General features: G+C 39.6%; 2 protein-coding genes across 16 annotated transcripts in view; one reads left to right on the plus strand and one right to left on the minus strand.

The window, feature by feature from the left end:
- Nucleotides 1-5329, plus strand: part of LOC116170264 (voltage-dependent L-type calcium channel subunit beta-2) — a 272421-nt gene extending 267092 nt beyond the window's left edge. For 9 of the 15 annotated variants that reach the window (XM_031486525.1, XM_031486522.1, XM_031486526.1 and 6 more), the window contains 5 exons: nucleotides 1670-1934; nucleotides 1986-2153; nucleotides 2207-2315; nucleotides 2407-2445; nucleotides 3472-5329. In XM_031486525.1, coding sequence (XP_031342385.1) covers nucleotides 1670-1934; nucleotides 1986-2153; nucleotides 2207-2315; nucleotides 2407-2445; nucleotides 3472-3722 — 832 coding nt within the window. In that variant the 3' untranslated portion in view covers nucleotides 3723-5329. Of the gene's footprint in view, nucleotides 1-1669; nucleotides 1935-1985; nucleotides 2154-2206; nucleotides 2316-2406; nucleotides 2446-2797; nucleotides 2840-2985; nucleotides 3073-3471 lie in introns of all 15 variants that reach the window. The other 6 variants (XR_004145199.1, XR_004145200.1, XM_031486529.1 and 3 more) reach the window with 6 other exon arrangements.
- Nucleotides 5330-19730: 14401 nt separating this feature from the next.
- LOC116172265 (sodium/hydrogen exchanger 9B2-like) lies at nucleotides 19731-21793 on the minus strand. Its single transcript, XM_031489440.1, has 4 exons — nucleotides 21568-21793; nucleotides 21144-21518; nucleotides 20210-21086; nucleotides 19731-20160 (listed from the first exon to the last, which is right to left on the minus strand). Exons 1-4 carry the CDS (start codon nucleotides 21696-21698, stop codon nucleotides 19843-19845), a joined length of 1701 nt encoding a protein of 566 aa, XP_031345300.1. The 5' UTR covers nucleotides 21699-21793; the 3' UTR covers nucleotides 19731-19842.
- Between the last annotated feature and the right edge of the window lie 5918 nt (nucleotides 21794-27711).

Genomic DNA, 27711 nt, shown 5'->3' on the forward strand with positions numbered 1-27711 from the left:
TTAGTCTTAAGTTGCAACCTCCTTGGCAATATTTAATATTTATTTAGTGGGTTTTTTTATGGATGCATGGCGGCAGTGGGCTCACCTTCGATAGTGGAAATCGTTGTGAGAAGTCGCGCAGTATGTCGAGTAGATGCTTTCGCCCATTCTGTGGCGATATTGGGAGTAGGCATTCGTATGCGTATGACTTAGGTGGGGTCTATCGCTAGCCACAAAATTCAGCAGAGATGTTTCAGACTACCCATCTATGATGGGCCTCAGACTACCAAGCTCTGAAGGGTGTCAGACTATCAAGCTGTAGGCTTCCGGCGGACTCTACCGGTTGGTCGACCCGCTTTGACCAGAGCGCGTCGGAACTGCGTGGTCGGGTGTGGTTTAGATGCTAGGGAAAAGTGCGCCTGAACTCCCCCTTGCTGGCTGGTTTTTATCGGATCATTGTCGTCTCCCGTCGTATAGCGCTACCGTTTGTGTTTTTTTCGGAACCGGTCTCTCTATTTCCGTTTCGGTATAGGTATGCGATTTTTTTCTGAAATTGTCATTTGGTTTCCTTTCTTTGCATGTAAGCACTTTGGCCGTTCGACCGTACGCCATTGACAGTATGACAGTTGAGGCAAATTACGAAGGTCCTTAGGTACTGTTTTCTGCGAGATGCTACAGAATCCCGTTTGTCGTAGCTGTATTCGCTAGAGCTACGCTACAGTAACGAAAATATGAAATATTTTAGATAACAGAGTGTCGGAACAGGTTCTCACAAAAGGAAAGGGGAGGGCCTGGACCAGAGGCATCCGTTTCTCCTTATTTTTACTATTGATATTTTGAACTTCAATTTACGGATAAGATTTCGTGGAAAAATTCCTCTATTGGAAATCGTATGCGATTGCTAATATCTTGTTCCACACGGGAGCGGGGAGTGTTATTGTTTGTTCATGAGTTCAACACGCTTTCTACACTTATTAGACATCTTTCTAACTTTGCTTCATTTGTGTGTCTAGCTATCTTTGGTCGGGAATTGAACATGAACCCTTATTTACTGTCTGTGTCTGTATCGTCAATTCTGTTAAATTTCCTCCCAGGGCAAAACGTTTTGTTCGAACTAGAATGGAAAAAGGCACATTTTTGATTGCAAAATGAATCCACTTCTTTTGATAAACAAACAACTGTAAACAGTGCATGTGCATCGATCCTGTGTCTGTTAAGTTTATTTCCCAGGAAGGACTGTACTATGTTGCAGAATTTTTAGTTCCAACTTGACCTGAGCAAGGCACGCGTACGTTCGAGCGCAAAATTAACTCTCCAACGACTCCAACTTGCTATTTTGCTAGGATATAGGCTGTGAATACTTCAAGCCTTATACTAAATGAGCTAGAACTGCAGTATAGGATTTGTTTCAACTGGAATTGGAGGAACCTTTTCGATTGTACAATAAACTCGCCATTTATTTATTGATAAAGAATGCATCAAACTACATTCGATGATAGAAGCAGAAATTGATAAGATTGGATCAACGTTTTTGGATACCTTTCAGCAGAAAAAATAGCACCATTTTCGTAGTGAATTGCTTTTCAGGAAAAGTAATACGTTTTAGATACAGATTTACAAGTACAGTTAACTCTATAATTGAAACCGCATAATACTCTATATCTAGAGTTACATTTACACATTTTTTTAGAATAATTATAACGAGAGTTATGGCTGATATATCATTAGCAAAACGTTCACTTTTAAACAATCCATCAAAAAGAGCAATAATGGAAAGATCCAATACTCGCTCTACATGTTTGGCAGAGGTTCAAGCGGAAATCGAGAGAATATTCGAACTCGCCAGAACCTTACAGCTCGTAGTCTTAGATTGTGACACAATCAACCATCCTTCGCAACTTGCCAAAACGTCTCTAGCGCCAATTGTAGTTTATCTTAAAATAACTAGTCCGAAAGTAGGTTTCTCACTTTTTCTTTGTGTACAAGTATCAGCACACGATTTATAGGTCTTGCAAAGATTAATAAAGTCGAGAGGAAAAAGTCAAGTTCGGCATATTAATGTTCAAATGGTCGCCGCCGATAAATTGGCACAGTGTCCGCCGGAAATGTTCGACGTAATTTTGGACGAGAACCAATTGGAGGATGCTTGCGAACACATAGCTGAATATTTAGAGGTGCGTTTTAACGTTAGCAATATATCTTTTATTCGCGGTCTGCTATCGATCAGGCTTACTGGAGAGCAACGCATCCCGAGGTAGTTCCAAATGTTACGAGACAAATTGGGAGTTCGCCCCAGGCTTCACCAAGCGGAGAACCCATACACGCTACGTTACCTGGTATGTATATCTGTATGTCTTAGGACTAGCTAACCAACTAATGCTCGTCGCGTCGGTTAAATTGCTACTAACCACCACTAACTTGTTGCAGCCCATCATGATGTTTACGGATATTCACATGACTCTAGAGGTACTTACGCAGGTGTTAGATATATAGGCCTGCAAAGCTGGGATTCAGTAGATTCCTTAGAGTCGCTATCTTTCTTATAAGCACTGCATGACCGTTATGAAATATGCAACGTTTATTGTCATTCTAACGTTTATGGATTATTTCTTTGCATTTTGAAGCCAAAGTACTTTTTAAGCTAAATTTTGATAGGTACTTGCAAATTCGCCCTTCAATCTCTGTAGTAGCATCTTGACTTTTTAAGAGATGGTCATAAAGTATGTAAATTCTGGGTCCAATTTAATATTACCAAATAAATAAAATTTATTAGCAATAATAATCGTTTTCATTATAATCGTTCACAATAATTTTTCAGATTTTACTGGCTCAATGACACCAATTCCGCCTGCATATTAGTGTACGACCATTATATATTATATGATATAAGCAGGTTTAGTTTGCACGAATTTAATACGAATTTTTTCTTTTTCATTTTTAATGGCTTCGCTACGCACGATCGTTGCGCTTTCATGCTAATGCACACGTATTGCATAAAAATTTAAGATGGGGTATCTCCAACTCCTGGTAGAATTTGGCGCGCTGGCTCTACTGACTTATTTGCTTGACGCTGATTTCTTTCTCTGTGTTTTAGTAAGTAATTCATTTCTCTCTTCATCTAACAGTTTTGGCGAATTTGTGTGAATAGTTCCTTTTTCATACATAGTTAGGGCTGTGTATAACGAGAATTTTTGATTATCATTCATTAGTTGTGTAAAGTCGACCGTTCATAACATATGCACTAGTTTGCACTATTTCCAATAATTGTGATCTTTTCGCTTTTACTATTAAAATAAATCGTTCAAATGAACGCATTCGCACTTTAGCACCTATCATGAGTTTCTTAGAGAGTTGGACCGAGTCTTGGTGTTCGAAGTACTGCAAATTTAGTGCATTTGATGGTACCTACCTACGTTCGAAACGACGGGATTATCACAGCCCTAATTCTGTTCCAAGTACGATCGTATCAATAATTCTTATTATACATGACAGGTGGATCAGTGTTTCATACTGCACACAGTCGTGGTCGTTCACGTTTAGAGCGTGATCGTGAATATGAAGATTATTTAGAAAGAGACCCGCAGAGTCATACTTCATCGGTGCCTTCTCATTTAGCAGGGGGTCAAGATTATCGTGAGCATAATTTAGATAGAAATTTACCTCCTCGTGATCATCGAGGTGTTAGAGAAGACGATTTTCCTCCTCATAGAACATCATCAAGAAGAGCCGTTAATGTTATCTAGTGGAGGCTTTCTACGGAACAGCCCATTGAAGAAGAGATTCATGATGACCTCAGTCCTAGAGAAGACGTTTGCTATAAACCTCAGATACCTGAAAATTTTAGAGATGATAGGTTCTTGGACGATCGTCGGCGAGAGCGGGAGCCTAGAATGGCGGAGAGCAGAAGCCGGTTAGACGAGCAGCTGGACGAAAGACGATTGGATGATCGAAGAAGAGACGAACGTCGGTATTTTAGAGAACATAGGTTAGAGAGTCAAACGTATCGTAACGAAGGCAGAAATTACCGCCAAGAATTACTTGACAGGTTTTCAGATATGGACTTTGAGGACCATCATGATTATCGTGATCGTCAAAGGTATTTTGAATAGTTTTATATTTACCAATATGGAAGTGAGTACAAATGTAACTTACTTATGCTTAAGCAATTATACCTGCGCCTTTGATGATTTCCTGCAATGAGGTGTTCCGTATTTGTGAGGAAAATATAAACACTTATGAACTTCTTAAATTTTGACCAGTTTGGTGCCACATTTGAGTATTTATGCTCAATTTTTAATCACTAAATAAACTAAGTTTGTATAGTTATCCAAGCTTTAACGTAGTACTTATAGAATTTTTAACTCATTTGTAAGGAATGATATTGTTGAAAGCTGTATAAATTTACGTATTTTGTATATTGTATGATAGCCTTCTAAAAGAACTGAAATTACACTTCGCAAATACAGTGTTTGATTTAATCACAAATGGTTGTAAGCTGAACTTAAGTGTAGGATCCTGATTTCGAATTAATTTCGTTTAAAAGATCTAGGGCAATGCGTTGTTATTATAAATATTCTTATACTATTAATATGAGGATTGCTTCAGCTTACATACTATTTATAACTATTAATTTTTGTAGTTTTAAACTACCTACGTGATACTGTTGCATATTCAAATTTATTGTCATGCAATGACTGAACTTAGATAAATTATAAACTATTACAAGTTTGCACCGCTCCGCTAGGTATGTTTTATGTAAAAAAAATGTATAAATTTACCTGCATGAAAAAGAGTAAAAGCTTACCCTACATCAATATTTTATCAAAATCCATTGTTAGACAACTCACAATTTTTATTAGCTACTAATACTCAAATTACACAATTAATATATGGAGGACAATCAATTATTGAGTCATAGCTAATAGTTTTGTGTTTAATCAAGTGCAACTATTCTAACTTAACACATGAGAACTTTCGGTTTCATTTAGCTGAACATTTTGATTTCTCCTAAATCCAGGTCTTATTTTTGCTTGTTTCATTCCGCTCCTGAATCTAGAAAATGCTGCGTACGCATCCTGTATATTAGTTAATTGCATAAGAAGGATCTTTGATAATGTGTTCATTAGTATTTTATCTAACTTAAAGTTACAGGAGTAGATAATAAAAATTGTGTACCATAGATATTGAATACAAATTTTAAAACAATAATAACGATATACTTAACGCATGTACCACTACAGGTAACAATGCTGACCAATTCGCTAACTTTTTTTCTGTAATGTCTGGCAGTAATCGCTGTACACAACATTGATTTTCTGTAAGTAAAGTTGTATTAAAACGTTAAAACAGATATGTACGTAGTTTCTTAATTAGGAAGGTTCAAAGATCAGTGCCATTAAATTGACCAAGTACCTAAAATGAATAAATTTCATCAGCACATAATATATACAACTTTGCTATTTTCTTTGTATGTTCGTTAATTAGATAGAGTTTCACGTCCATAATATCAGAATTAGTTTTCGGCGTACTATAAATAGTACCTGTTCCGTGGAAATGTTAGATGTTCTCATGTTAACATGATTTTATTAGATAGCTACTTTGTTTAATGTAGAATACGAGAAGTAACTTCAGGTGCCTCAAAACTCTATTAATGTTCTGATATTAATTGTTGTTTATTAAGGTCGCGGTACTATTTATAGAGCGCCTTCATAATGTACTGTTTTGTAATATCGAAATAGATATTTCCTACGATTGTAAATATCTAATGAAGTTCAAAACTTTGTATCATCTTGCTGTTATAAGTTTCGAAATGATTAGAGTTAATTTCCTCTTTTTTACTAAATACCTTCTTCGGTTATTATTTATAAGAAAGTGCTAAATAAATAAAATATTGACTTATTCTTGGGGAGCAGGCATGTGTAATGAAACTGTCTTAGGGATTGCAATGGTTATGAATACTTCTTCGCGCCTCCGAAGCCGAGGGCGGATCTTATGCATTTATAAACGAGTTGCGATGGCGTGGTGCAACGCTCGCACTCGCTATTACCATACATACCCTTATATCAAATACAGTGCTACTACGGTAACACGTTGAGGCGATTATTTACTGATTGATGTGCACACTTTTCCATAATTTGCAAAATTTCCTTGTCGTTAAAAGATCGATTGGCACGAGTTCAACCGTCTTTATCTCGACACGGACTGCAGTTAATAATCTCATCTCTTATCAAAAGTGTAAGCGCACAAATTCTAGAGAAAATTAGCGCGTGTTATAAGAAATAAAATGTCCGATTTACCGTTTACTCATCTAACTACGGAAATTTTTTGCAACCCCGCATGTGTTGCAATTATCATCCACAAGTAGCCAGTTATAATTTCCCTCCACGCATGCGCAATAGACAAGTTCTTTATTTGTGGAGCAATTTGTTGCAAATTTTTGTTGTAGGTTCTTCTAATAAAATCAAACAAAATGGACACTTATCTAAAGAGGCTTTGGCACCTGACTCACGTACATACTATAGTTTGAAGATCCTTCTGAACCAGATACCTTTTTTTCTTTTTGTCTAATTTTTCCTTCTTTTTGAATTTTTATCTGTAAAGATTTTTGTAAATCCAGTAGCCTGTGTCCTGTTTAAATAGCAGAAGAATGAGTTGTTGGTCCTCTTCATCTGAAAGTTTGTCCACTTGCTCGTATTTGTTGTACCTAAGATAGATATTACTCAATGCGTCAATAATTTTATTCACCTCTCCAGAGAATTTAAGCCAAGCTTAAAAACGAGCGAACTAAAAGTATACTTCTGTTCTTTTGTGTTTCTTCTCCAACATGGGCACGGCAAATAAATTGTATCGTAATTCAAAGAACTGAAATGGGTATTCATTGATATTTCTCTATACGTACTTACTCCAATACCATTTTTCTTTTTATAAAGTACAATAATACAAACAAAATTGTGACCATTATACCAATAACTTACACAATACCGAAAAGGAATCGTCGTCACGTCAGGCCCCGGGTTATATCTGGGCTATAGCCCAGGGCGCTACTTTAGGGGGGAGGGGGGCGCAAAATCTGCTAAATTATATTTTTGTCATTATTTGCAATTTAGATCTGGGCTTGTGGATAATTTTTCTTAAAATAAATGTACTTATCATTTTATAGTAAAAAATTATTGTTGATTTCTGCCAGTGGGACATTCCTCTTCTCTGTGATTATAGGTGCATTTTGTTCCAAAATCGATACAGATAAATAACCCTATGAAGCTCGGTCACTATAAGCACAGAGTGTTTAAATCTGTGTATACAATTTAACTATTATAAACATTATAGTTACGGGGACGCTGAACCAATTAATGTAACCCGGGGCCTGATCGTCGTTTTGAGATTTTTTATTGAGCCTAAAGTTGTGGACTTGAGATCTCTTACCAATATTACCATATAATATAGTAGCACACAACACATGCAACTATTTGGATTGTTCAAAATCACTCCGTCCGCCACTCACACACCAGCAAACACAGTAGAAGAGCTGACACCTAGGTGTCGCCAGGCTGGTGACTCGGGCTGGATCTTGGTTTAGAATCATATTTTTGGAGGTGTTATTCATTTTAAGTGGCAATCACCCCTGTAACGAAGCACCCGGAATTTCTGCATTTAGTTTGCCGTTTACAAGGACCACCCTGTATAGTAACGATTGGTTTGGGCTTCGTTACGCAAGAATACCGTGATATGGAGCATTTTCCGCAATGCCATGGAGATACCGTAATTAATTAGTCCGCCTACGACCGCTCCTGTTGGAATTTTGGAATTATTTTTGTAACCACCGAAGGATGTTGTCCTGGCGTAGATGAGGGACAATTAATATTCTTTGGTTTCAGCGCCGTTAATTATTTATAAGATGTTTTAGATTCCCATAATAAGTAAAATCAAGGATAGAACGAGTTCAAATCTAGTTGTTTACAAGTTTTGCAGTCCCGTCCGTATGCCTGCATGTTGCGATAAAAGTGTTAAAGCGATAGCGCCGTTTGAGAAGAAAAAGTCCAAGGGAGCTAGTTGCAGATTGGATTGATGAGTAGGTACTTAGGTTTGATTACGCTTAATTAGGTAAGCGCTGTTAATTAATGCCATGTTAATGGGCAGTAGTAAACCTTGTCAGAAACCGTCGAGAGAGGTGTCCACAGAGGCGCTGTAATTTTTCTAGTTGTTTGCAAGTTGTCCCAGATTTTTAAGATAACCACAGGAGCAGCAATTAATTAAAAACCGAATTATTTTCTATACCGCTCGGTGCGAATGCAGCGAGGCTTTGGGAATTCCATGTTCCACTTCTACCAAAATGGGTTTCCTTTAAAAGGAAAACGCTCAATTTGGGAGGGATCTTTCTGCTTCATACTTTCGAGTTGTAAGTACGCCTTTTGATTTTTCTAATTTGCGAAACCGTATCATTCCGAATCCACCGAAACCCTTTTGTTTTACCGTTTTCCCTTTTGAGCGACCGTAAGTCAAGCCGTTGTCCTTTCCTTTTCACTATCGTTTTGAGTTTCCCTTTTTCATTACCGTAACTTTTGCCACCGTTCCGCTAATCTTCATTATATTCTGTTCTCCTTGCTTTTCCGCTTTCCCCTAGACACCGCCAATTGATTGCCCAAGTAACACAACGTGCTGTATAATGGCCATCAGTACGTATTTGCAGCTATACTCGCAGCCAAATAGTTTGGCGCAGTTTCTGCGAAAGAAATGTAGCAGCGATGTGAAGACGTACCTACTGCCAAAATGGCGAGTCATAATCAAGCTGCTAAGACGTCACCTCAGCCATTTGGATTGGCAGTGGTGGTTAGAATGTCAAGCAGCAAAAGCGCATCGTTAACGTTAACGTCAGTTAAAATTATGCGCTGTCATAACGTCACGACAGCCAACCTTAGACCATATAGTACATGGACTGCTATTATCCCTATGCTTTCAATACAAAATGGGTGGTCACGGATAGAGGGCACTGTAGTCGTGGGTATGCATAGATATATTTATATATCTATGTGGGTATGTGAATCTCAGGGTAAACTAAAGTCGTGTAAACACCACTCTGATCGCGTAAAGAGTAGCTTTTATGGGAACCGCGTAGTACGGGAAGCTTTAAATACTCTTGATTATCTTAAATACGTCCACAAATAGGGATAGGTTTGCTTTTTTGGCATATCTAGGCGAATAATTAATTGACGTTTGTTAATTTATAGGTTGACAGTCTCAAATCGTGTCTAATCGCACAACTTCGGACAGACTCGTTTACCCTCAAACTCACATACCCAGGCGATGTCCTTGACCATATTTTAGTTACAATTAGCAGTCCATGTACTATATGGTCTAAGCAGCCAACACTGTGACCAAACTGCAGCCAAAATCTGTTTTTATCAAAAAGGAAAAAAAATAAAATTAATTCATTATTGGTGTTTCTGCGGATCCTATTTGTTCCTACCATACACATTTTTTTTATTAGCGCGTTTCATACCGTTGGCAACCGCCATCGTTTTCACCTACACATACTTTTTTTAGTAGCGATTCTCTGGAGGTGGTCGGATTCGAACTCCTGCCTTTACCGTCTATAGAAACATACCAAATTGCGTGCATCGAAATATCCATCTGCGCTAACCTGTAACATGACGAATAGTTCTGAACTCGCGAGTGTTAAGCGAAGCGTTGTTTTTGTTTATTAATAGTAGTGTTTTTAATCATAATTTAAGTGTTTGAGCCAAATTACGTTCAAATCAATGCGCGGAAAACTCATACGATGAGATTCATGATTGTATTCTCCAATGACCGTACATCTTGTGCATCTGTTATATGCATTGAAATTCACAACACCTGCAATTAAAATTTAAATTCTGCTATTTCCTATACCTTAGTATCCTTACCTTTTGCAAATGAACGAGCTGGAGTGTCGCAAATGAAGCATCTCACCTTTAAACTGCATTTTATTCCATTAATGAAAATCCCATTCTTTAAAAGAGGTTTTATTTCTTCTACAAATGGTGTTAAAAAACCCTGAACACTGGGTGGTTTGGTGGTACCACAATAAATGCCCACTACGAATGGATGCAAGTTTCGCATATTGTTTATTAAACACAAAATGGGCCAAAATTCCATTTTTGTACTGTTGTATATTGGTAACCCATCAATATTGAAACTTAATTCTAAATTAGTTACACTATCAATCTTAGGTAGTAAGTTAACAATTCCCTTTTCGAGTCCATTATGCCAATAATGGCCATTGCCCATTTTCGCAATTGTTGTTTCTCTGGGGGTTTGTAAAAGTGTTCTTGATGATTTTGGTAGGTTAGGTAATTTAAGTACATGTAAAATCGTTAACAATGCTGTAATGGCAACATGAGAGATATTAAATGAAATGGCCCATTGTCGTAACTTTTCATTGAAATTGTAAGTTATTACATCTTCATCTTCCGAGTCACTGTTATTTCGTAAATAACTTTCTTCAACGCATTCTTGATCGTCACTGTTTGATGAATCGATTGTTTCATCAACTGGTAATAAGGAAAGAGGCAGTTTCTGTAAGTGTATAAAGGTTTAAAGTAGAATATTGGTTTAAATGTAAAATCACACACCTGATTAGGGATTTGTATATCATTATGGGTTTCACTTAAATGGTTTACATTGTCCTCAATTAAGTTTATTTCGTACTCTTTCGTAGCATTGATAGTTGTAAAGTCCGACTTCACCGACTTTTTAATGTGTCTATAATAGGTTCCACTTAATTTGAAATTTTTCAATTTTTGAAAATTAGCACTTGAGAGTTTGAACTTCCCCATAACTAATAATAACACCTATAAGAATCGCTTATATACTTATAAACACAAATCAGCTGCTTTTTTAATCCAGAATGCCAGAATTCGCGGCTGAAATGACTAACCTAACTGCCAAATCTCAACCAAACAGAATTTCAAGCGAATTCGCTTTCTTATGAGGTTCAGGTAGCGCTGTCCCACCTAAAATTTAAGCTAAAATGCAGCGCACTTAAATGACTGTCACATGGCAAAATCTGTTGCTTTCTAAGCGATGTGATGACCAAATAACTGCCAAATGGAATTCCAAGCTTATTTTCCAACAGTTGGAACTTTAGTAGCGCTGCTACAGCCAAATAGTAAAGCTACATTGCAGCTTGCCAATATTCAGCGATTAAGGTACTGGGAAAACGTTTTCACAGCTATTTTTTGGCTATGGTGGCATAAAAGTATTTCTCGTGTTACTTGGGTGGTGTTTTATTGCTTTATTCCCTTTAGGAAATTTACCGTCAGGGCCGTCGGCCATATTTTGTTTTAGATAATCCGGAAGTGACCGCCGCCATTTTGTGGTGAACTCTGACCGATCCCTGGTACATTCCGTTCTCCACTAGAGGATACCCGGAGGCTTTCCACCCCGTCCGAGAAGACCGCCCCTTTTCCCAAGACTTCGGGGGTGCAGAGTTAAGTCTTGGTGACGCCCGAGAGACCGACCGACCGTCTACGGTGTGATAATTGAATTATACAATTATATAATTAGTAGTCAATTAAACGAATTTGAATTAATTGTGCTTTCATCATTTAAGCTACCGGTTGTGCACGAACAAAGGGGGAAGTTCGTCGCACCCCTTCTCGATGAAGATTGCTGATGTACGGCTTTGGTCAGAAGTAATGTCCTTCGATTTTAGCACATAATCAATATACCAGATCTCCTGTGAGTGTTGAGCTTCTTTTTTCTTTTCGATTGAAATGAAGGTCAACTAAATCACAAAGGAACTGACTGGATTCTGGATTACGATAGGAGGGTGAACAGTGTCCACGCGTACTTAGGCCTCAAATTCGGGCCCTTTGTACTACCTCCCTGACTAGGGTCGCCCGACCCCTCAGCATCACTCAAGCCATCCCACACGTGAGATGAACCTTAGGACGCTGGAAGGGGAGGCGGCTCTAATCGTAGCCATGTCCTGCCAGGATTCCCCCAACATGGGTCGTCTCAGTTGGACTAGAGCGGGACATTCACAGAGTATGTGGTATGCCGTCTCGTCGTCTGTGTAACATCCTCTACAAGATGGTGATTCCACCAAACCCATGCAGTGCATGTGCTTGTTTAGTTTACAGTGCCCAGAAAGTATGCCCACGAGTAACCTCAGGTTCTTCCTTGATAGCCCTGTACAAAAACGCGCCAAGCTACGAGATGGTCCTCTGAAGGCTTCTCTCGCATGGCGACAATCTAACATCAAGTTCCACCTAGCCCTGTGCTGGGTTTGGGTGTCTTGAGTTATTAGGTTGTTTACAGTTTTAACTGTAAGTGGAAGAGCCGGCTCTGGACCATAAAACGCCTGTTTTGAGACCAGTCGGGCTAATTTATCGGCTTTCTCATTACCTTCCGTTCCAGCATGCCCTTTGACCCATACGAGCTCAAGGGTGTTGCTGCTTGCTAGGTACTTGCTCTAGTACGTGGTGACATTCGGAAACCATCCTAGAGGTAATTTTACAGTGACCAAGTGACTGCACGGCAGCCCTGCTGTCACTTGAGATTCTGATAGTTTTGTTCTTTATGTTATGCATAAGAACTGTTCTTGCACTAAGCGTTAATCCTACCAACTCTGACTGGAATACAGTAGGAAGTTTACCTAGTGGTTGGGTGATATGGAAGTTCAGTTCTTTGGAGTAAATACCAGTGCCTGTACCTTCCATTGTCTTAGATCCATCCGTGAAGATGAATATATCTGGTTGGGATGCCATATTCTCATCAAAGAAGATGTGATAGTTTTTCCCTAATATGAATTGAGGAGTGAGTGAGTCCGATCTCCCCTCTAGGATAGGCAGTCGCTTGATCGCCTCGCCCAGAATTCGGGAGTGGCCCCCCTCAATGCCTCTGCTATTCAACAACCCCTTATTTTTCAGACGCAGGAATGCCAGAATGGCCTGCTCTCTCACGTGGAGATCTAGTGGAGGCAGATCCAAGAGGGCCTCCATGACGGCTGTGGGGGTCGTTCACATCGCGCCTGTGCAGGCAAGGCACGCTAGTCTTTGCACATGATTAAGGAGTGCTACAGTTGTGGAGAGTCTGGTTCTAGGCCACCAGACAATTGCTCCATAACAGAACATAGGTCTAATCACGGCAGTGTACAGCCACAGGACAGCCTTCGGGGATGGTCCCCAAAGTTTGCCAATAGCGCGGCGACTTTGCCAGAAAGCCCTATTTGCTTTTTCGGCTTTAAGATATTTCACTGACTCTGAAAATTGGAGGTGTTTTTGGAATAGCAGGGGAGCTCGAATACCCTCTACCTTTCTTTTTCTTGTGAAGAGAACTAGCTCCGTTTTTGTCGGGTTGATGGACAAGGAGTGTTCCCTACACCATTCTTCGGTTACTGTAAGAGCTGATTGCATCAGTCTGCATAAAGTAGCCTCAAATTTGCCGGTTATAAGTATGGATATATCATCCGCATACCCCAGCGTATAGTACCCACTGTCATTAAGGCGACAGAGGAGCCTGTTTACAGTCAAGTTCCACAGAAGTGGTGATAACACCCCACCTTGGGGGCATCCTCTCACTACTGTGCACCTTAGTGTTTCGTCGCCAACGCTGATGTGCACTGCTCTGAGATTCAGCAGCTGCGCAATCCAGCCTCGTACGACGTTCGGTACGCCGTGGTGACGTAGAGCCATTTCTATTGAATCGAAGGTTGTTTTGTCGAAAGCCCCTTCTATATCTATGAATACTCCCAGTGCGGACTCTTTATAGTGCAGCGATCTCTCAATCTGCCCTACAACGCAGTGCAGGGCTGATTCCGTAGATCTTCCTGGGCAGTATGCGTGTTGGTTAGGATGCAGCGGAAACCGTGTTAGCGCCGTATCCCTTATGTATCTATCGCACAGTCTTTCAAGTGTCTTAAGAAGAAAAGACATCAAGCTGATTGGACGATATGCTTTAGGTGTGGAGTAATCACCTTTTCCAGGTTTGGGGATAAAAACAATTTTTATCTCCCTCCATTGTTTAGGTATGTATCTGAAAGCGATACAGCCTGTATATATTCCCACTAGGTAGGTAGCAATATCATCCAGTCCCCATTGCAGGAGAGCCAGTATTATGCCGTCCAAACCGGGTGACTTGTATGCTGAGAACGATTTCATCGCCCAGGTCACCCTCGCCACGTCCACCACCTGACAGGCAACCGCCCAGTCATTCTCCGTGGGAGTGAAAGGGATTGTCTCAGGCCAGTTGGGGTAAGGCGTGGTGGTGGCTCCAGGAAAGTGAGCGTCTCTTAGTACCTCAGCTGTCTCTGTGAGGTTGTCCGTATAGGAACCATCCTCTCTTCTGAGGCTAGCTGGGTTGTGGTATGAATCTTTGGTAAGGATTTTAATTAGGCGAGATACCGAGGAGGTGGATTCTATAGAGCTACAGAAATCCCTCCATGCCTCTCTCTGACGCCTTCTAATGTCCTTCTTGTATAGCCTTAGGTTTGCCTTGTAGGCTCTCCAGTCGGCTGCAGCTTTGCTCTTCCTTGCCTTATTAAACAGTTTGCCCAATCGAGTTTTCTGCTTTTCGAGCGCCCTGCACCACCAAGGATGGTTATAGGGAGTCTTGGCAGTTCTCAGAGGACACGCCTGTTCAAATGACTCCACAATAAAGTTGGTAAGGAGATCTACTACGTCCTGTATGTCGGCAGGATCAGAGAGACGTCCCCCGAAGGGGTGCTCTCTAAGTTTTTCTCCAAGGAGATGTTTGTAAAGGGGAATATCCGTTACTTTGGGGTTGCGATAGCCCTTTTGAACGGTTCCTTTACAGTCAATTTCAAATGAAATTAGTCTATGATCTGACATAGTCGTTTCAGAAGTGACTTGCCAGTTCTTTATATGATCCGAGATACTCGATGATGCCAGACTGAGATCGATTACAGTCTGGCTTCGGGAAGTTACGAACGTAGGTTCACTGCCCTGATTGAGAATCTCTAGATTAGTGCTTGTCAAATATTCGAGTAATGATTTACCCCTAGGGTTGACGTTAGCGCTCCCCCATATAGTATGGTGAGCGTTTGAGTCGCGCCCTATAATGAGGTGTTTTTCTCACAGTGTTCTATCAGTTCTACCATCTCGTTACTGGGAGGTAGGTTGACAGAATCTCCCGGGAGATAAACTGACGCTATTACTACTTGAGGTTTTCCTTGCATATGTCACAGCTTAACTGTATGGTCGTGATATCACGTCCACACAGGTGTGGCAGCAGAAGAGCTTTAAAGTGGCTAGGGACATAAATACATGTTCTAGGTTTTTCTTGCCGTGTGTCAAAGAAAACGGTTCCTTTTGTACTCCCAAGGCCAGAAACCCTTGATTTAACAACCCAGGGTTCTTGAATGAGGGCAATGTCCTGCTTTACAGTGAGGCGTCTGCCTAGGCCGCTCTACAGTGTTGCAGGTTTATTTGTATAAAATTCTCTTTCATACTTATGTACCTATGTAATCAATGTGTTTATTACTTATCCGGCGTTACTGGAATCGGACTCCAGCAGCGCCTCAATATTCGCGAACTCCTCCCAGTTCGAAATCGGCCCGGGCGAGTTGCTGACACTGGAGCACGCATCGACCACAGGTTGCCTTGGCAGCCTGGGCGGTGATTTTTCCGTAGGTTTTTGCAGTTGCTCATGAGGCGCCTGTTGGTGATGTTTTGGTGGTTGTACTAACGTACTCCCCACCACTGGTTCGGCAGGGTTACTAACCCTCACTTTCAGAGAGGAAAACCCATAACTGAGTCTTCCCCCCCTTGGCGATTAGGTTAGTCTGGTCCTCTTCCTCAATGCCGAAAACTACCAGCCTCCCTTGAGGTTGATCTTTCACGGCTGTGTGGAAGAGACACCAGCTGCCTACCTTTGCCCAGGAATTCTGCACTTCCAAGCGCCGCTTAACCGTCGCCAGGTCGTCAGGTTCCCCTGGTACCCAGATGGCAGCCTTGCGGAGCCTAGGAAGGCAGTCTTCCTGCACTACCTTTAGGTGTGCAGCCTCCCACAATTGTGGGAGGTTGCCAACCACCTCCTTCAACCACTCCAGGGAATGGTTGTTCTCGCATGAAATTCTTAAAATTTCCCCCGAGTACCTCCACCCCCTGAACGTGGGTGCTAGTGTAGGGCCTTCTAGGGTGAACAAATGCTGGTCAAGGGCCTTGGCCAGGTGATTTTGGACCATATCCGCCGTTAGCCTACCCAGGTGGTTATTGGTATCAATAATTGCTACTTTAAGTTGTCTCTCGGCAGCTTGCTTGTAGCTACAAATGCGGGGTGCTTCAGCCTTTGATTGGGGCTGTGATCTGCCCTTCTTTGTCGGCGGTTGGGTTGGTGTCGAGTCATCCGACCTCTGCCTCTTTTTCTCCTCACCTACCCGTTTGCCCGCCTGGCCGGAGTTAGCTCTAGGAGCCTGCCTCAGGGTCCGAGTTGGCCACGGGAGGTAGATGGTTTTGAGGATGGTGTTGGCGCAGGTTGACCTAATTGAGCCAGCCTGGCCTTCTTCCTCCTCTTTTGTTCAGCGCCGGAGATGCGCTTACGAGATTTGGTTTGTTGCTCGGTGACCTGCAACAGCAAATTTTGAGGGGTGTCCTGGGACGCTCCCTCTAGATTGTTTGTTTTGTCCATGTTGGGGTTGCTTGGGTGCACCCCCTTTCGGGGGGGGGGCGGTTAGGGTTGATTACACCCCTTCGAGTGGGGTGTCTATGTGACCGTTTAGCAACCCCCTATTAAACGCCGTCGGTCCGGACCGCGTTCAACGCCCGCCCGCAACTTTACGCACCTATCAGTAGTTATCGCACGCCAAACGTTAACTTATCAGTTATTATTAAAAGACAGACAAAACAAAAAAACAAAAATCACAGTTTTCACCCTAACTCCTGCCCTAATGGGCCGATTTAGGTAAGATAACGACCACACGAAAAGGCAAATTTTTCCCGATAAAGCGATACCACGCACAATATGAAATTGAAAACCACCGCCCAGCACAATAAACAGCTGGAGCTCGTACAAAACACGTTCGTTCGCGCGTGAAACCCAAGCAAATTTCTCGAGGAACTGACTGACAGTACATTTTCTGCAGTTGGAGTACCTGAGGAAGGACATTAGTTCTGACCACGACTGTACAATATTGTAATGAACGATCAAAAACGAGTTGCCTTTGGAAGTTCAAGTTAAGTAGGTACCTACGATTTTCCATGTAAACAAATGTTCCAAAGGCGACTGGACAGTAAATCATTTTTGATCGCATAGTAGATCAGCCTTCCTTTCTCCCTCATCCTTACAGCAGGTAAGCCTACTCAGATTCTGATTCCACGCGCACCCATTTTGAATTATCCGGAAAGGACGCCGAAACGTTTTTCTCAAAGGTACAATGCAGTGAGCTGAATCATAGCTAAGGGAAGACCAAAGTATAATATTTTTCACAGTAGTCCCTTGGTCTAGAGTCGGAAGCTTATGCCTGCTGACCGGTTGGGGGATTAAAGCTCGAACCTTTTCTCGTATATTTCACCACTCTTATGACGATTTTCGAAACCACGTTATTATTTTAAATGATGTGCATCTCTTCCTTTGGATAGCGCGGCATCAACAGTGGATTCAGTAGATATAACATCTTCACGACATCAAGTCGTATCGCTTCTTCATGTTTCTATACCTCTCAGGGATTTTTGGAGTCTAACGTTAACGGCGTGGATACATAAAGCCAAAATTGTCAATTTGAAATGCTGGATTTGTGTATTTCTGTTTTGTTGTGCTGTCGTAGTTGATTTATTTCTTGTATTTGTGTGGGTTAAGCCTGGTTTTATAGTCCAAAGAAGGTTGTGTCCCGGCATCTTCTTTTTGTGTGCATAATTTTATTTATTCTTGTCCTTTCTTACATACAAAACTATAAGTTCTATTCAATTCCTTTTCCGATTGTGTATCATGTCCCAACACATAAGACCGCCAGTATACACGACTAGGATCCTATTCGTACTATCCATAGTCCGTGAAACGTACCTTTTCTATTTCAAAGTCAGATGCATCTGCCGGTGGTTGCCAACTGTAAGAGTATAGGGCAAGACTGCAGTTGAGACTTGGGGGGTCCTAAGATCATTAGAGACCTGTAAAGGAAATAAAATGCTGAAAGAAATTCAAATATAAAACAATTTAATGTCTATATGTTCAATCTGCAGCAACCCGGAAAAAGCTACAAAGTTAATTATAGGCAGATTAGTTCTGTGCACGCGTGATACAAGCCTTACTTTGGATAGCCTCCATACCCAAGTCTGCAAAATGAAAGCTAGTGTGCCTATGAGGAATTTTTATTGAGGGTGGTACTATGTACTAAACAAAAAGAACCAGACAAATATCCAAAATGTAAAGCATAACTACAAGATGTCAAGCAAACTTAGGAAAATATACAATGTAATCTTGTGTATCTGTAATTAATTTTGAAAATGGCAAGCAAAATTAATTAAAATTAAAACTACAATTGGTGGCTGTAATTAGTTATAATTATAAATGACAATGCCCCCACTACCCTGGTATTACCCTAATGTATCTGTATTCTGTACTGTACAATGACATGAATTTAGCAAATATTGCAACTCAGTATTGTAATTACCTAGGTGCTCGGAATTTCACTAATAAGTTAAAGATAAATAACAAATTATAATAAAATGAAAGGGATCACGGGACAATTATTTAAATTCTAGTCCTACGAGGGAACGAGAGTTTTTCCTAGATATAGATCATCAGCCTTTAATCAAAGAAAACAATCTAAAAGATCAGAAAAATCCGGTTAAGTTGAATGCTCCGTACATTTAGAGGTAATCGAAGAGTCTGAACAAGTTGAAGAATCGGAAGAACTCTCCCTTTGAACTGAAAAATTTCAAGAATTTGTACCTACAATAAGAAGAATTTGAAGGATCAAAAATTCTAAAAAGTCTGATGAGTCTTAAGAATTGGGAGATTCTGATGAGCCTAAAAAATCAAAGAAATCGAAGCATCCGAACTTAATTGAAAGAACTTGAAGAATTCAAGAAATGGAAAAATCCCGAGTAATCCGCACCACAAAATGAATCCAAATATATCACGGAATTTAAAAAACCAGAGGAATTGGAAGAATCCGAAAAATCGTAAGAAACTAAAATATTTGAATAATATAACCGAAACATTTCTCAGAACTAAGTCTGAAAATCTTGATGTGCCTGAAGAGTCGAATTAATTCGGATTCGGAAAAATATTCATAGAACCATAAAAATTTAAAACTCAACCAAATTCGATGAATTTAGAATCTGAACGTTTCTGTAGATTGTAGAATTGGACAGAGCTGTGGCTTCAAAGAAACGTAAAAATGTACAAAATTATGTTAATCTAACAAAGATGAAAAAATCTGGAAAATTCAACCGACAAAATTCGAAGAATCGGATGAATCTTAGGAATTAGAAATCTTGAGGTTTTAATGGACGTAATGAATTTGAATAAACGGAAATTTTTTTTATTTATTCCATTAGCATACCTACTCTGTTGTAGCCCTGGTTGTAGTTGACGTAGTAGGAATTTTTCTTATCCAAGCATAAAAACTTATATCCCCGATGAGAGTGGTTGAAGCCCAAAAGTGTACAACTCAACTATAGTAGAACAAAACGATTAAACCATGAAAGTTTCCAAAAACTAATTATTCTTTATTGCATCGTTTAGTTTGGGAAAGGCACTTTACTTTTTTATCGTTAGATTAGGGTAGCGTCCTAGAAAGCAAAAATCAAAACCATTGGAAATGCATGTAGTCCTTCATGAGCTTTTCATGTCTTCAACAAAACATTTTATTTACAGCTACTCTTAATTCTAAAAAAAAGCAATAACATTAAACACCTTGATCAATTAAGGTTCACGTCTTATATTTGTTTTATCACCACCTCCATTCTCCACCGTCTCGCCATCTCGTTTGTACTCGTCTTCTTCATCTATTATACTGATATCGTATATGGAGGGCCTGTGGCTTCTTTTCCAACCCTCTGGAATGTGAGGATGGACTTTAAGTTTTGTAAGTAGTCGTGATCCCGATAGTGTGATTAAAATTGCACCAGTGGGAGCGGTTAATATAATTGAAAGAACGCAAATCATTAAGACCTTTTCGGCGTAATCTTTCTCGGGTTGTTTGTCACCTACGATTGAAAGAGCGATAGGTCCAAGCGCCGCCTAAAAGAAAAGAAAAGTAAATACGACCCATTAAAATTAGTACAAGTACCTGAACAGTCGCTTTTGACATCCACGAAAGTGCAACAAATATCTTTTCTTTCAAATTCAATTTGCTACCTATTCCCACGATGACGGTGGCACATATTCGTATTAAGACACCAGCAATCAATATTCCTATACCAATTGTGACTACACCAACATCTAGCTCCGCAAATTTAATTTGTGCCCCTGTGATTCCAAAGAGAATAGGTTCAAAAATCATCCAGAATATTTCAAAGGCTGTGGATGCGGGATTGTCTTCAACTTCCCACCCGTGCTTCGTCCAAAAACAAAGGCAGACAAAGGCCGATGCGACAACGGCCAGCGGCCCTGCGCCCTCGTAACCGATCAGTTCACTTCCGAACACAGCGACCAAACCGCCAGACAGGAGCATTACTATCCTTAGTGGGACCACGAAGGGATCGTGTCTTTCGGGGACAAAATTTGAAATTGTACCCCATAATATCCCAAACCCAATACCTCCCAGAAGGCACAAGGGACCTTGAAGGATCTGCGATGTTAGCGAATCGTGCGAAAACATAATGCTTTGAATAATTCCGTATCCAGCGACGGATGCCGCATCATCTATTCCTGCAACGGCGATGATCAACGTCGGAATGCCCTTCGCCACTCCGTATCCTTTAGTTCGAAGTCTAAATAGGCAAGGTACGACGACAGCGGGCGACACAGCCGCGATTATAGTTCCTAATAGTAGACACCAATCCCACGGTAAATTTAAAAGGTAATGCGACATAATGGTTACGACTGCCGCCTCTACAGTCCACGGTACTAGCCCCAGTTTCGGCACCGTAATTTTTAGCTTCTTTAAGGCATGGGGGTCCATATCCAGTCCAGCGCGTGTTAAAATGATAACCAAAGCAATTTTCCTAAAAGTAAATTAGGTGATGCAACCGCACTGTACATTTGGCAGCGTAGGTACAAACCTTAGGTCTCTTGTGACCTCTTTAAATGACTCATCAAAGTTGATCAAGCCCACGTTTTGGAGCAGCAGTCCAGTAAAGAGCATTCCTATGAGCGCCGGAAGCGTCGTTAGGCTTATCAACCAACCACCAAAGTGTGCGCAGAGAGTGAGCAAAATTAATTGAAACAGTTGGCCCCCTGGCGCCGCAGTTTCGCCTAACATCGCGTACGTAACGCCCCACAAAAATACTCCTATGAAAGCTATTCCTATTATCCTAGAAAACTGCCTGTACGTCGGACAAAACGGATATGGACAAATGCGTGGCCACATCGGCGGTTCCCACGAGGGGTGTGCCTCTTTCTTTCGACATTTGAAGCAAAATGTGTACCACCACGAACTAAAACAGAAGGCGGTAAACTCGATGGAAAAAAAAAACATGTAAATACCTGTGATCTTGTTCGTTTGTGTCTGAGGTGCATCTTTGTCTGGCAGAAGTTGATTCCGAAATCGATTGCTTCTGACATCTTGTATCTCCATTTGCTTGCCGTGAAACTTCTGCAAAAGTCACATAGTCCATTAGAAATAATTATCAAAGCACTAAGTTTGGTTTATAAACGTTTCACCACAAACATTGCAACGGTTTGCATTTGACTTCGCTATTGAAGATTACACTTTGAAGTATACGTATGGAGGGGTTTGATAACGCCGCTTCCAATACATACCTAAAGGTAAAAAGCCAATTCTTAAGCACAGTTCAAACGTTATCATTGTGTTTGTATTGATGTTTTCGTTTGTAGATAATCTTTAATCAAAGGTTTTTTACGACTCATAGAGCTCTTTTTGAAAAGGTAATTATGCAATTTAGAGTTTTGAATAGCACCACATGAGTAAAAAATTTCTATGATTCCTTAGCTCTACTGCATTTTTCTATACCTGGGTAAATTCTCTCCGTCTGAGGGTGTGAGACCTTTAACCAGCTTTCAGTATTGGACTCGTTCTGTTCACACAATACCAGCATAATAGCACTCTTAAGACCCTTTAAATATGAAAGCCCATACACCTGTTAATGGCTCAGCTTTTAAAGACTAGTAAAAATTTCGAATGTCTAAAAGCATATTGTAGAAGGCTATTGGAAACTCTATTTACAGGTTCAACTATTTAAGGCTCTTAACCAAAAACATTAAGAGCGTCTCAGAGACCATAAATCATTCGGAATACCCTTAAACCCTTAACGACCCAAAGCATCTCTAAGGGCTCCATTCTTAAAGGACATAAAAGGATCTCAAGAACCCTATAAGCTTTTGAGAGACTCATAGAGACTGTTTAAGATTCTTAAAGGCTCGTAAAGGAGTATAAAAGTTTTGGCTTTTAAAGGCTCATAAAGGCTCCAGAAACTTTATCCAGACAAGCCTCTTAAATACGTTTAATGTGCATTAAGGATTGTTAATCAGAACTTTTAAATCCTATTAAACGTTTCCAAAATCTCTAGAATAACCTTTTGTTTTTTTTGAAAACCCATAAAAACCGTTGAAGACTTAGAGACACAAATGGTTTGTTTAAAACTTGCAAAGACTAAACATTTTAGAAAACTTTTATAGACTCCTGGCGGCACTAAGAGACTGTAGAACAACTTAAACTAGCGATTGGCAGGTGCAGCGCCTGACCCATTACTTCCATTGGTTTTGACGAACAGATAGGATGCGCTTGTGCAAAAACGGAAACTATTTTTAATTTTTTTTTTTCGTCCATCGAAGTGTTGAAACCTTTTAATTCAAAAATTCAGCTTTTTACGAGGTTCGCATGCTGAGATTTTATACCCTCAGACGGACGGACGGAACTCATGCAAACTGTACTTTTTTTGAAAGATACATTAAAAACTCTGAAACAACCCCTAAATGTCAATAACCCAAAATGTGTTTTTGGTGGTTCCTAAATATTTTTAACAGGTCTGGAACACTTTGAAGGCTAGATAACTTTTGAAAGTTCAGACGACTCTTAAACCCTTAAACACTGATAAATTATTACCCACCCATAAATACTCTTAAAAGACCTTAAACCTCCTTAAAGATTGCTGAAGTTTCTAAATGCACAATTGCTTGGAGTTTTGTTAACTGACATCTGTGCCAAAACGTAAATGTAAACATGATAAATACATATTTATTCAAAGTCAAAGGATATATGTATTGTTGAGTAAACAACGTCAGGTGGGCGTTATTTAGGCTGAAATAATACCGAAGATAATAACGGGCCATCCTGTATGTGCGAATGTTTTAATTTAATTTGAATCTGAAGGATTTTTTTACAAAGAGGCACAGAATTGGTTTATTTCATCGGAATTTGTTGTTCTAGTGTCTATTTTCAAAATTGTTTTTAATTGTTTAATTCCCGGATTAAATTCATTTATTCCTCTAAATTTGTAAGATGTGAAAATTGCGTTGTTCAAAATTAAGCAATATTTGGCCGAGTGCATTTAAGTGCTATCTGCGCGGTTGCGATACGGACGTTGTTATCGTGAAAGTTAATTGAGTTTCAAAACGCACGTGTTTAACACTGATAAGAAAGCGTACAGGTGCATGATTTCTTTTGCGCGTAATTTTATTATGGAAGAGGAGACACTTCAAGCGCTCTATATTAGCGTTACGTTTGAAATTGACTGGTATAGGATTACGATAATAGTGGAAGTCGTGTTCTATTTAAATAATAAAAAAGGCAGTTTTAGTGCTAAATGAAACCGTTATAGAACGTTACTTTATTTAACAAAAGTTAAACATGTTTCCCGCCTGAACAGCCATAACAAAGACATTTTGTCCTTTAATTCAACATATCATTTCGAGTGGTGGAGCGCAGTGTAATAATAAAAAAGAAATTAAATTTCTTGTTGCTGTCAACGAGTGTATTTGTATTGGTGCAACATGCACCTGAATCTCACACGACTGTTGTTTTCACCAGATTAAATCGGTTTTTAAGAAAAAACTGGTACATTTATAGTTATTAATGATACAAGTTCGTGAATTAACGTCATAATGAAACGCGTGTAACGTTAAATTCACGAGGCGTAGCCGAGTGATTTTAGTTACACAAGTTTCATTAATTAATAACGTTCATATAAAACGTGTATCATTCAAAATTTAATCTACAACGGCTCAAATAGATTTCATTCGTTTCATTCGCATTTTTATGTTATCTAAACGTTTTCGTAAATTATAATTCAAAATTATCAAGTGTCCATACTAGTAGATGTCATGGTAATACCACAGATCTACACATACACAGATTGCTAACCTTATGCATTTTTTGGGAAACAAATTTAGGTATACTTAAAAGCGCCCTCTATTGCGGAGCAGTATAAACATGTATCGTTTAAAACTGTAATATAACGCTTATGGATTTATGCGTTAGATGTCGCTGAAACAACATTAAAGTTTGCACAATTCGAATTCCTTAATATTCGTATTATTACAGTGGTATGATATGATAGGAGGTACGTTGAGCCATAATTGTTTAATTTAACACTGGAGCTACTCATTCGTCGTAAGGGAGTTATTAAAAGCGGGTCCCTGTGGTCACAGGTCAGATACACACGAACATAGGGCAGGTTCTTAAAGAATCGTGAAGGTTTTTTGAAGTTGGCGGAAACTATTTGCGGCTTTAAAGGTCTTGACAGATTGCTAACCGGAAAGGCATACTTACAAACTATGTATATCTCTGCCATCATTAACGTTACACTCTTTACCACGTCGATAAGATATAAGATAAGGAGGTTATTTTCGAAAAGTTGATAGTTTTCCAGTTGTAAGCACAAAACTGCTAAAAAAATATCCTTTTCAACTTTTTTGTATTTTTTTCAATGTTGCGTCATGAAATTTTGTTAGCAAACCTCGGATTCGGATTCGGCACCCCAAAAAACATATAGAATAAAAGAAATCAAAACTACCCCACAACTTTCCTGGTAAAAATACAATTAAACTGGATTATATGCACATTTTACCGCTTTAAATTTTTTGCAGCGACATCTAATGCATAAATCCATAAGCGTCATATTACAGTTTTAAACGGTACATGTTTCTACTGCTCCGCAATAGAGGGCGCTTTTAAGTATACCTAAATTTGTTTCCCAAAAAATGCATAAGGTTAGCAATCTGTGTATGTGTAGATCTGTGGTAATACTAATCACGTTTGTCAAATTTGTAGAAAATAGTAGCAGTTATCAATTGCGTGCTTTTATGAATTCATAAGAGCACTAGTGCTTTTACGAAAGCCGTAATGACATCCAATTGGCCATGCCATGGTAAATCTGTCATAATGACACCGTCATAGATTAAAGAATTTTTTGTTTATTTATTTCGACCACCTGCGTGTGGGAGTAAATGTAACGGGCTTGCCCCTCTTTATTTCAGATTTTTCTTCGGCTTCGAACGTCCCGGTAATTCGCGATCGGGGGGATGGGAAACATTATTTAAGACGCGATAAACATATGAAGCAAATTCGTGATTATTATATTGAAACAATTCACCGGAATTAAGTTTTCTTTGTTATTTTATAGACTGAGATTTTTTCTTTCAATATATAATACAATCTGAATAGGGACTATAATACTATATTAATTAATGAGTAATTGAAATTATGCCATTTATAGGTAGGTAAAGTTTTCTGGTATTATTCTTCGTAGGTAAATGGGTAAAACGGAATTTTCTAATGGGTCTTTTGCACAGACGGAAATTGTGTAAACAACAAGACGGCTAATTTGAGCTTCCTTACATATTTCGGTTTCCTATATTTCTAAGAATTAATTACAATGCGTCAATGCACAATAATAACCTCTTTCGGTACCTAATTTGACAACCGCTTCTAAAGTACCTATACCGTTATTTATGGCAAAATAAAACAGAGAAATGGGGTTGGACCTTGGTTGGACAGACGTCGTAGGAAAGTGTGAATTACCGGGATAACCGATGCCGAGAAAGGAATAGTCGCCGAGATAGATCGTCGGAGGGTATAAATCGCCGGAATGACCGATGCCGGGATGTTAATGGTCGCCGGGATGGGTTGTCGCCGGGATGGGTTGTCTCCAGGAAAACGGTGCCGGGGTGTACGTCGCCGGGATGTACATCGCCGGGATGGGATGCACCGCCCTAAGCAGGGTTGCCACCCCTTCAAAAATTAAATTGAACGATGGGTCGAGTACATCCTTGAAAAGGGTTCTTAATTTCCTATACGTTTTTTTTCAGAACTATTTCCTTGCGAGTTATTCAAAGTCTGTTTCGTTTTTGTTGTGCCAATTTGGGGGAAGCTGAAGGTGGCCTGGAAGGAAGCTTAAGAGGAACTTGATCGAAATCTGAGAACATTTTGAGGGCGGGTTACAACGAATTTGATAGAAGTTTACGGGGAGTGCGAATAGTACATTGAAATACAAGTGCAGAAACGGTATTATTGAAAAACGAGTATAAATGTTATTATACGAGTTTTTCAATGACCGTTTCGACATGCGTGTTTCATACTATTTTTTCTACGAAAGTGAAAAGTTCTTCTCTAGAAATTATAAATTTAAACTAGTCAGATAACGGCAGAAAATCATGTAGTCTGATCGTAGTTGGATGTTTCAATTGTAAATGATCAAGTAATCCGGTTGCCATGACAAAACATAATTGTTTGAAAAATCGTAAATTTAAGTCAAACAATTTGTGGCGTAGTGAAGAAGTGTTAAGATGGATTTTGACGAAACTGAAGATGAAGAAGGTATGTGCACCCCGCCGGACGTTGCGGAAATAGCTAATGCGGTTTCGCATGAATTGCTACCCCAAAAGTCTAAGCAGCGTTTCGGAAAGGAGCGTTTTCATAAGAGAACAAATCGCTAAGTTTTTGAGAGAAGCGCCTGATGAAACATTTGTAATGATGAAGGTTTGTGAATTTCTTATTGTATTTTTAAATCATAAATAAGCATAATTTAATTACAGGTTGCTCTCGGAGTGGCTGGAGCTTGCCGTCGGAGCCTCGGAGCGAACGTTGTAAAATGACTGTAACGGATTTCACAGAACAAGATGCAATTTTATTGATACCTAACGATTCCTGACTCCAAGAATCATGTCCCAAGAACGTTTTCTGTAGCAGAAGGCAAAGAAAATTCTACCATTGTCTTATATAACGAAACTGTGAATAAAGCAAAACAATTACAAAGAGTTACTTCGCATATGTTTACTAGCGTGTAGAAAATGCGTGCAGAAAATATTTTTTATTTCATACTATCTAGTAATCGCCGCTTTCCCAGACTGATTTGAGTCTGGTAAATCGTATTTTACCAGACTGAAAATTTTTACCAGACTGGAAATTTTGCCTAGCAACCGCAACTGACATCCATCTAAACGTATGGATTGATATTTGTCAAACTACTGTCAGATCAAACAAATCAAGTGATCGGCTTTTGCTTTTATTTTAATGTGTACCTACAACATTCTAATCAAAATGGTATTTTAATAGAAATAGAGCAGTATGAAATAAAATGTTTTACATTATTTGTATGTCAAATCAGTTTACGTTACTCGTTTCGATTTTCCTGCCTCAGCTACGCTTCGGCCGTAAACATCTCACTCGTT

The sequence above is a fragment of the Photinus pyralis genome, unplaced genomic scaffold (genome assembly GCF_008802855.1).
Source record: "Photinus pyralis isolate 1611_PpyrPB1 unplaced genomic scaffold, Ppyr1.3 Ppyr1.4_LG5, whole genome shotgun sequence".
Taxonomy (NCBI): Eukaryota; Metazoa; Arthropoda; class Insecta; order Coleoptera; family Lampyridae; genus Photinus; species Photinus pyralis.

Excerpts from the sequence above, each read along its gene's own strand:
- LOC116172265 (XM_031489440.1), bottom strand. The coding sequence starts at position 21,698 with ATGGACTATGTGACTTTTGCAGAAGTTTCACGGCAAGCAAATGGAGAT. Across the intron at positions 21,087-21,143 it reads GAGGTCACAAGAGACCTAAG|GAAAATTGCTTTGGTTATCA; the intron begins GTTTGTACCTAC and ends ATTTACTTTTAG. Across the intron at positions 20,161-20,209 it reads TGTCAAAAGCGACTGTTCAG|GCGGCGCTTGGACCTATCGC; the intron begins GTACTTGTACTA and ends CTTTTCTTTTAG.